This window comes from Lates calcarifer, linkage group LG6 (assembly GCF_001640805.2).
Source record: "Lates calcarifer isolate ASB-BC8 linkage group LG6, TLL_Latcal_v3, whole genome shotgun sequence".
In the NCBI taxonomy this organism is placed as follows: domain Eukaryota; kingdom Metazoa; phylum Chordata; class Actinopteri; family Centropomidae; genus Lates; species Lates calcarifer.
Genome location: NC_066838.1, coordinates 9,103,839 through 9,113,679, shown reverse-complemented (window position 1 = coordinate 9,113,679; position 9,841 = coordinate 9,103,839). Strand labels below are relative to the sequence as shown.

The 9,841-nt window shown below is 36.8% G+C and overlaps 1 protein-coding gene across 2 annotated transcripts; it reads left to right on the top strand.

The window, feature by feature from the left end:
• The first annotated feature begins 278 nt into the window (after positions 1–278).
• On the top strand, positions 279–9,484 carry bpifcl (BPI fold containing family C, like). Of its 2 annotated transcripts, none has more exons than XM_018688900.2 (16): positions 279–439; positions 539–672; positions 854–956; positions 1,153–1,284; positions 2,434–2,589; positions 2,674–2,737; positions 2,883–2,943; positions 3,093–3,184; positions 3,438–3,614; positions 3,706–3,765; positions 7,945–8,112; positions 8,196–8,263; positions 8,379–8,421; positions 8,525–8,585; positions 8,922–8,998; positions 9,089–9,484. In XM_018688900.2, exons 2-16 carry the CDS (start codon positions 573–575, stop codon positions 9,146–9,148), a joined length of 1,422 nt encoding a protein of 473 aa, XP_018544416.1. In that variant the 5' UTR covers positions 279–439; positions 539–572; the 3' UTR covers positions 9,149–9,484. The 2 variants fall into 2 exon arrangements, with proteins under 2 accessions (XP_018544416.1, XP_018544417.1); XM_018688901.2 differs by having other exon boundaries at positions 297–439; positions 542–672.
• Positions 9,485–9,841: the final 357 nt, after the last annotated feature.

Genomic DNA, 9,841 nt, shown 5'->3' with positions numbered 1-9,841 from the left:
TAAAAATGCGTGCTCCTGATAAAATGGACCTAAATCAGTTTACCTATGAAAACACTCATGGCTGCTACACTTTCAGTACATCTGTATATGAATATTTCTATGAACACTGAAGTTCCTATCTGATTTTGTTGATGATTGTAGTGAGGTTTTTTTGGGGGGGGGTTACACACTTAAGCTCTACCAACCACTTGGTTAAGAGACAAAGCAGAATCTAATTATTGTTCCTGTTCCTCATACCAACACACAAACCAACAGTAGCAGTCTATCCCAGGCCATTGTCAGATGTCAGTGAGTTTCACTTCTCAGCGATACAGGAAGCAAAAGCTGCACTATATAAATCAACAGCAGAGAAGCAGAGAAGACATTTGTTCTCATGTAGAACAAACGTCAGGAGCCATTTTCATCTTGGCAAATACATCATCATTCTGCAGTTATTCAGGTATTCTATATAACATCACTACACAGGGTTACAGTGAATAAATGTCTCAGTAGTTCTTTGAGTTTTGTTGCTACAGTCATACTCATTTGTTTCATTTAGTAGCTGCTGCTTGCACCACTGGGGACCTGGCAAGATGCTACAATCTGTGATAGTGGTGCTCATGCTTCTCCCTTGTGTCTGTGGAAAAAACCCTGCAATACAAGTCACTCTCAACGACAAAGGACTTCAGTACGGTAAGGCAAAGTGAGATATGATTCACTCATGTTTATCTCAGCACAGAATAATAGTTAATAAATAAATAGTTAAATTGCTTTGGAGCTGCACAAGTCTTTTCATAGAGTAATGGTGCAAAATCTCACTGTTGAGATGTGTTTCATTCATCAATTAAAACTTTATGCATACTGTTTATCGCAGGAAAACATGCAGGCACAGACTGGATTCAGGAGAAATTGGAGCGTGTCACTTTCCCTGACATCACTGGTGATGTCTTAGGCTTCATACACTACACACTAACAGGGTAGGATTTCATTTGACATTCTTTTAAAAATCAGTTCACATCCCAGTTTAAAATGACCTCTTTACACAGTTTACTCCTTAAAAGGAACAGGCTGCGATTATTGAATTTCAAGAACTGATACTGATTATTTTACTTGATTCAGATCTGTGTCACCCTGTCCTTTAACACCTATCTTTGCTCTCTTCATGTGCTCTAGCACCAGAGTGAAACAGTGTGACCTTCCAGAGCCGTCTGTTCAGTTCTACCCTGATGCCAAAGGAATCAAGACGTCCATATCAGGCCTGAATATTGCACTAACGGGGGGGTGGACGACACACTGCGGCATAATGTGAGTTTTCCCTAACCTCTGCCTTACATGTAAACTCCTTGATCATTTCAAGTCAAGTCAGTTTTTATTTATATGGCTCCAAGTCACAACAGACATTATCTTGAGGCACTGTACATACAGAGCAGGTCTAGATCATACTCTTTATTATAGAAATCAACAGAGAAATGTGCATCCAGACTTAATGAGGAACTGAAATCAAGGCTCAAGTTCAAAGGTACCTTTGTGTTAATTTGGGGTCAGTTAGAAAAGGAAGTGTCTCTTTAAAGGTGTCATGTTGAATGTCTTTAGTGCTAGTCCTGTGGTCTTACAGCTATGCAAAATCTCCTATTCACTTAAATTCACTTGCTCTTTAAACTTAATTTATCTTTATTTTGCTGTAAAATTCAAGAAGATATACAAGATATCAAACATTACACTGTAGGTGAATATTGTTAAAACCAGATCAGACCATACAATCCTGAATCAAATGCAAATGGTTTCAGAAAAGTTAGTCAGCTAATCTGTTCATGGCACACACCAGCAATATACACTTAATCTTAAAAATGATTGGGTTGTCTAGCACAAAATTTATAAGGCATATTTACATGACAGAAGGAATAAACAATGATTTTGGTGACTTCCTGTTCTTTCCCCAGGCCTCTTTGGATATCTGTGTAAAAACAAATGTTGAAAGTGAAAGTAACAGCTAACTGTGGGTATTGTTGGGCCTAGGCAGAGATCTGCAGTCTGCACACCACTGAGTTGTTTTAACATGCATAACAACATTACGGAGCATTAAGGAATAAAGTGACATGGTTATATTATCTAACTTGTAACTTTTCTAACTCCAGATTTACATGTATTATTTTCTTACAACTCAAGTGCCTAGAATTATTAGTAAGTTGATGTGCCTGTAATGATAAATTACCATTTTTTGAATGTAGTGTAAATATGTATATAAGGAAGGGGAAGTGTGAAAGAGAAGTAACTGAATATATTACTGATTTATAATCAGGAATAATTGTCAATAAAGAAAAGATAAACTTTAACTTGGACAAGTCACTCGGGTACAGTTTGTGAGCTGATTTTATGTGAAGGCACAAATACACACACATTGCAGAGGGTTTCTGTGGCTTTGGTGCTGTGTGACTGACTTGTTTGTATTTTCAGACATGATGGAGGATCATTCGACATGGCTGTATTCAGCGTGGATGTGGCCTCAGTGGTGGAGCTGGGGAATGATACTAACGGGCATCTGTCTGTCACCAGTGTCAAATGTGATGCTCAGGTTGGAGGTGTGGATGTACAATTCCACGGTGGAGCCAGGTACAGTAAAACAGAGAGAGAGAGAGAGACAGGGGGATGATGCTGATGTCGAGGAATAAACCCAGCATTTTCATTTGTCAATAGTTGGATCTTCAAGCCATTTGTGAAGTATTTCAAGGACCGTATCAGCAGCGAAATACAAATGAACGTGAGTGTTTCTTTACCTTATCATGTGTATCAGTGGAGGCATGGTCTTTCCTGTGTGATCATCTGATAAGGCTCAGGTGAAAGATATAATTAACATTTTCAGTGGTGAACATTGCAGGACATTTACCTTGTTGTTCTCTCCTCAGATTTGCAGTAATGTGAAGAAAATCATTGAAAACTTGGAGCAATACCTACAGGCCACAAATGGTATTGCAGCAGACTACATTTTCATAAGGGCCCCATTTACAAAAAAGAATATAAACACTGATAGGAGTTATGTAGTAAAATAACAGGCAGGAATTTAACTTTATGTATTGATAATAAATACATCTACAAATGGTTTCTGTTCTTTTCAGTTTCCTTAGATTTGGATCGAGTTCTTACTTTTGACTTCCCTCTCACTGGCTCACCTGACGTTAATGTTTCAAGTCTACATCTGGGTTTCAAGGTAAGGATACACACATAGTTTTGCAGTTTTTGCATATTATGGAAAACTCCTAACTTAAGCCACATCATTTCCAAGCTGTTCTTTCACTTCTTTGAAAAAAGTATATGCATTCAATCACATATCTTTAGATATACGCCAAATATACTCAAGGACTCATACCTTATCATGAGGGCTTGTGCATGTGAAAAGGAGTAACAACAACAAAAATGTGATCAATAGCTGCAACTGCTCATTTGCAACTCTTTATTTAAAGGGAGAATTCTACAATACCAAAACTCATGTGGAGCCTCCATTTGAGGCCCAGCCTTTCACCATGCCTGACCAGCAAGGCTACATGTTGTCGGTGGGCCTGTCTGAATTCACTCTGAACTCTGCCTCATATGCGCTCTACTCAGCTGGAGTTTTTCAGGCCGTCATCAATGACAGTATGGTAAGTAGACCTGAAAGGGTAAATGGATGTATACAGGACAAAAGCAGAGAAAAAATGTCTGTGGCTAAGATGTGTTTTTTCACTGTCACAGATTCCTCCAGGCTCACCTGTGCACCTAAATACCAGCTTAATGGGGCCCTTCGTTCCTGAGGTACATTTATCTGTATTACAGTAACATTTGGCTACACTGAAGACTTTTCTCAACTCAGTATATGAATGGCTTTATGTTTGCATACACTTAGTGTCACAGATCTAATGTCTAGCTATCCATACACTTGATTAAAAGTCAAGGTCAAAGGTCAAGACAAAACAGCCCTGAAAAGTAGCTCTTGCCTAAAAATGCCTGGTAAGAACAGAGCTGCATAGTAATTCACACTGTATCAGTGTTAAGCTTTAAACTCCATTGTGTTGAATATTATCTGGGTCAGACTCAGCACAGGTCCCTTGGAAGTTCTTTTTTAAATGTTTCCATGACTGCTGAGATACCCAGAGCAAAAGACAGAAAATGATTCTTTTTGAAACAATCCTGCTGCCACAACATGTGATTCACAAATTATGTCAAGTACATAAAAGAGGGGACATAGTCAGATGTCTTATTAACTCAAAATGTGGCTTCCATCATGAATAGGTAAGTAAAATCAAAAATGCAGGGCTTATTGTATTTTTTTAAATGTAACTATTAATTAGAACATCATTATATTTATCATATCAAAATTCAATGTCCATGCATGTGAAAAAGTTGTAAGTTGTAAAAAGCTGTAATGCCAAAGCCAGTAAGAACACCCAACTCAGCTTCCAGCCACATTTAGCTCATTGTTTTGGTCTCTCTGAGTTTCCACTCCCTAATGGCCTAAAACAGTATTTACTGTTACTAGATCATATTCTTATATTATAGAGCTCAAATGAGAAATGTGCATCCAGACTTAATGAGGAACTGAAATCAAGGCTCAAGTTCAAAAGTACCTTTGTGTTAATCTGGGGTCAGTTAGAAAAGGAAGTGTCTCTTTAAAGGTGTCATGTTGAATGTCTTCAGTGCTAGTCCTCTGTTCTTGTGTGCTTTATGCTGTTCCAAATGACAGCATAAAGAAACAGTCTCAAACAATCAGGTAGACAAAGCTTTGGTCTGTAGGAAATCAGAAGGCAGCTCTATGTTAATGATGTTAGCACATATAATCAGTCATGGCATGGGAACAGAAACATTTTACACAGATGTTGGACCTTTTTGAACTGAAGTCAGGAAAATGGACTCAGCTGATAATTAATTCATAATGGTGCACAACACAAAATAAACAAAAAGCATTAGAAACCTTGAATACAGACCATATGGATGATATGGCATATATAAAGAATTCAGAACTTTCTGTATTGTCTTGTTTTTGCTGATCAAGGAGCTGATTCAGAAGTTTATATATTTCCACTGTGCTCTTCTCTTCTCCTGAAGAGCTCGGCATCACAACATTGACTTTTTGAGTCACCACCCTCTTTGAAAAAGAAAATAATTTCCCCAATTAGCAAATATTTCTAACTGTTTAGCACTGATATGTTTGAGAAATAATTAGGAAAATGTAGTACCTCTAGAAAAAAGACTAGAAAGAAGAGAAGTGCTGCCATTACAATGAGGAAAACTGCAACTTCAAGTGGTGAAGCCACATTTTTCTCGCTTTCTTTTTTAGATGAAGTCTAAGAGGATACATGAAGATTAATGTAATGATCAATTGAAACTCACAAGTATAATTTGTGATTGATGAAAAGTATATGAAGTGACCAATCGTGGCATATTAAGTGTAATCAATACACACCAATCAACAGTTAAATATATTTCCCTCTGAAATATGCTCTATATTTACTTCTTTACTATTTGCGTTTCTCAACAAGGCCATTACATTTTTAGACAATGACAGAAAAATGACATTTATTGAAGAAGTGGGGGTTACATTAAAAAATCAGGTCCTCATCAATGACAGCACGGTATATTGCTGATATAATCACTGTAGTCCTCAGGGATTAATTTAAAAAATGCTGACATCTAAGATAATACTTCTTAGTCCTACACTTGACTGCAGAGAAGATCCTTACCATGGTGGTACTGTTATCCCTAAACAGGAAAAGATGATAGAGAAAAAGTTGATATTTAGTTCCAAAACAAATTTTAAAAGTTACTCTTAGTGTTCAAAGTAAAAGGTGTTCAAACTCTGGAAACCACTTTATATCTACAACAAATTGACTACTGCTGGCTCTGTTTCTATACATCCCTTTCTCTCTAAACCAAATGTTATTTCAAGAACAACTAACTACTATAAATAGACATGTGTGCCGGCTTTGACTCTGTCAGTTCTCATTCAACATCCTGGAGATAATGTGTTTTGTTGAGTCAGGAAGTTCATTTTTATTTTATTATTCAACAGATGAACATGTGACATTTATATAATGAATAAACATACAGTATAATAACAGACAGATAATTCATCTTCCATAGTTGAACATCTTACCTCATTGAGTCTTCTCTAAAATATGGAGGTCAATCTCTGGACCTGTTGCTCTCTGACCTGGTGTCCTCTGACCTGTGTTGTTGGTTTTTACTCTTCAAATGTGAGGATTTGCTGGTGGACAATGAAATAAGAGGAGCATATCTATTCTGCTGCTTTTTGGATGTGGATCATTTACACCTGCTTTTATTTATCTTAAACATGTTATGAATATGATTGTAGAAACAAAAAACAAAACACTGATGGATTCAAATTTGATTTGCACCTATAAGTCTTCACATTTTCTTATGAATATATAGAAAAACATTATCAGATGTTTAGTCTTGCTTAGCAGTGACTTGTCAATTTATATCCACTAGCATAGACAAATACACAATATAATACAGCTATAAATCAACATACTAGTACATTGACTTTTAAGTCACATCCACAGCAGAATAGAATAACTTTAACAACATAAAATAGACTCTTTCAACTATTTTCTCCTGATGTGTTGTGGATTTCTAAATAGAAGTCAGTGGGTGAACCTGAGGGATAATTTTAATTCTAATATCTTATCACTTTTGTATAACCACTTCAAATGAGAATATAGAGAATACAGACTGGTAGTTAAAACATTCATATCACATGAAACAGCAACTGCAGTCTAGAGTATGAATTCATACATATAATTAATTGTGGTGCTTAGGACATCCAGGACACTTTATAACCTGACCTTGTTCGTTTATTCCTGCTGTTTCTTGACAATAAATCATGTTCCATCTTCTCTTTTCAATGTTGACAACCATGAATGAAAAGAGAGAAAGACAGATACGATAGATACAATATAAAACTTTACATGTTTGTAGCCTAAGTTTGAACACCTCTATGGACTTTTATTTGTTATGTTTTTGATATTTCAACATTAGCTTTACTTTGAAAAAGTTGGTCAACTTCAGCATAATGCAGTAGAATAACCCAGGCTGAGTGGAGTGAGTGAAAAGAGGAACATTTTTACTTTAAATATATATATATAATATAACTGTAGCTTGGTCTGTCGTCTATTGTAATACAAAAATACTGTAACTAGCTCCATCCAATACACAAACAACTGAAGTAGAAACTTGCCATTTTGTTTTCCTGGTGTACACACTGCTCTTCTCTTGAAATATTTAGTTTTTTGTTGCTGCAATCATATTCATAACATATTCACAATCAGTACAAAACAGGTTTAACCAATAAGCAGCAGAGTCCCACAGGCAGGCAGTGTGTAACTGTGTAGCCTGTGTCCCAAGAGACACAGAGCCCTGTGTCTAGTCAAGTTAAACCAATTAATGTTTGAAGTTTCTACCTAATAAATCATTCAGACAATTTATCCATTAACAAAAGTTTTAGATTAACTTTCTGTCAGCTGATAAATTAACTTATTTGACTACACAGTATCACTGGATGAAAGCTGCCCCACACTCACAAAGGCGTTCAGCTAAGTACTATAACAAACAACTCTGATTCAGATGTAACAATATGGCTACATGGATAGTTGAAATACATAGCATACACTATCTATCTGTATTAAACTTCCTGATAAAGAATCTCAAAGTAAATCATTTCAACAGAGAATAAAACACAAGGTTTTGAATTATCAGACGTTCCAGTATACCAATAAAGATTCCAATTTTCTTACAATTGATTTGAATTAGACTACAACCTTTGTGAGTTCTGTTGATTTGAGTATTGTGATACATTTATGTATTTACCATGCATCACAGAGTCCACCTTTTTCCCCGCCCCTCTCCACTGTTGATGAAGTCACCAAAATAATCAGTAATTAAACATTTACCATCAGCGTTTCTGTCTCTCTGCAGCTTCCCAAGATGTTTCCAGGGCTGATGATGAATCTGCAGGTTTACGCCAGAGAGGTTCCAGTGTTTTCCTTCCAGCCTGATGCTGTTAAACTGAGCTTCCAGGGTGCCGTCAAGGCCTTCGCCATTCAGAGAAATGGTACCCAGACCCCACTGTTCAAACTCAATGTTGTGAGTAACTTCTCCTCTCTGGCCTATAGATATAACCCAGAATTCATACATACAAGTGTTTAAGCTATTTTCTTTTCTTTCAGGACTCAGAATTCAGCAGTAAAGTGTGGATCGCTGGTGGAAGAGTGAAAGCTTCAATTTCAATGGACAAGTGAGCATCACCACATTTTAAGACACACACACACACACACACACACACACACACACACAGACCCTGAGTTCACAAACTCAGACTTAAAGAAATGATGCTGTTTTCTTTCAAATAGTTTAACACTGACGCTGGCAGGAAGTGAAGTGGGAACTGTTAAGGTACATGACACATGACAACAGCTACATCCCATTTTCTGTTTGTGTGCACAATCTGAGGAGAACCAGACAGTGACTGTAAACAATCACATGTTCCTCTTTGCAGATTGATGCGTTGGAAAGCCTTGTGAAGATGGGAGTGAAAATTGCTTTGGTAAAACTGAACAGTGAGTCTTAGTTATATTTTTATTCATTTTTGTGTTCATGTCTCACTTTATGTTTGTTACTCCAGTCCAACCAGTCAGTGCTCTACTAAAACTCATCTTTCATTTCAAGCTTCCTCTTCACTCCACTGTATCCTGCTTACCAAACTGTGATACCATCTTTGATCATCATCATAGGAAACTACAGTAACACGGAAAGATACAAAGCATCTTGTCCTTCAGAATGTGACCATAAAACACTGCGCTGACCCAACATATTGGGGGATAGCTAAATGAAAAAGTGATGTGCACTGTGAACTGTACATTGTCCTTGTGTTGACTTTCACTTTTCTGTTTCAGATCAGCTGAGCGAAGGTATTGTTTTACCCAGAATGAAATGGGCACAGCTGGTGAACTCAGTTCTGAAGGTGGAGCAGGTCAGTATTAGTTAAGAAGATAAAGACCTTTGGAGCAAACTTTAACCAAGAGTAGAAAGAGTCTTTGACCATTGTCTTTGTTCCTAACAGGGATTTATAGCCCTCGCTTCAGATGCTCAGGTACTGCTAACAGACGGAGGATTCGACTGACAAAACAAACAGACACACAGGCCTGTGTAACTCTGGTACATCAAACATGAGTGCTCTTCAACTCAGCTCAAATTCTTAAAAGTAGTATCTGACACACACATGGTGAAAGCACCAGTGTGTTTCAAAAGTAAAATTACCCCAATCTGGGTCCAAGACTGGAAAAGGTACACGGTACAAAATTAACTCATAATTCACACATTTTCAACCCTCATGTCAAATCAGCACTGATTAAACCTGCACTTCAACTTCAGAACTGCTTTTAAGTGTATATATACACAGCTTAAAATCTGATTTCCTCCTACATAATAATAAATAAAATATTTTTATGTTTTCAGACTCAGACTGTCTCATTTACAAAAACAATTGTTCAGACTTGATTAAAGGGCTTGAAATCTAACTTTCATCAAAATTAACCATTTCAGAATCATGTATATCATGAAATCAATGTTTTTAAGATTTCTTCTCCTGTTTTAGGCTTTTGAACAAAAACTAGACAAAGCCAGCTTGGAGCAGCTGTACCATTCTTTATACAGCCACTAGGGGGCTCCACGTTTAAAAAATATACAAAAACAATCTCAGGAACTGTGGAGTAGTTTCTGGTCTCAAGAGTATCACTTCATGTGGCCTTAAATTCAAATGCAGTTGAACTTCAAAACAATCACAGGAATACTATCATCTTGATTTAACTGTATT

What these genes read in the sequence shown, in the direction of transcription:
- bpifcl (XM_018688900.2), top strand. Translation starts at nt 573, where the DNA reads ATGCTACAATCTGTGATAGTGGTGCTCATGCTTCTCCCTTGTGTCTGT. An exon ending in GTCTACATCTGGGTTTCAAG is followed by an intron (nt 3,185 to 3,437) that starts GTAAGGATACAC and finishes CTTTATTTAAAG; the next exon opens with GGAGAATTCTACAATACCAA. An exon ending in CCGTCATCAATGACAGTATG is followed by an intron (nt 3,615 to 3,705) that starts GTAAGTAGACCT and finishes TCACTGTCACAG; the next exon opens with ATTCCTCCAGGCTCACCTGT.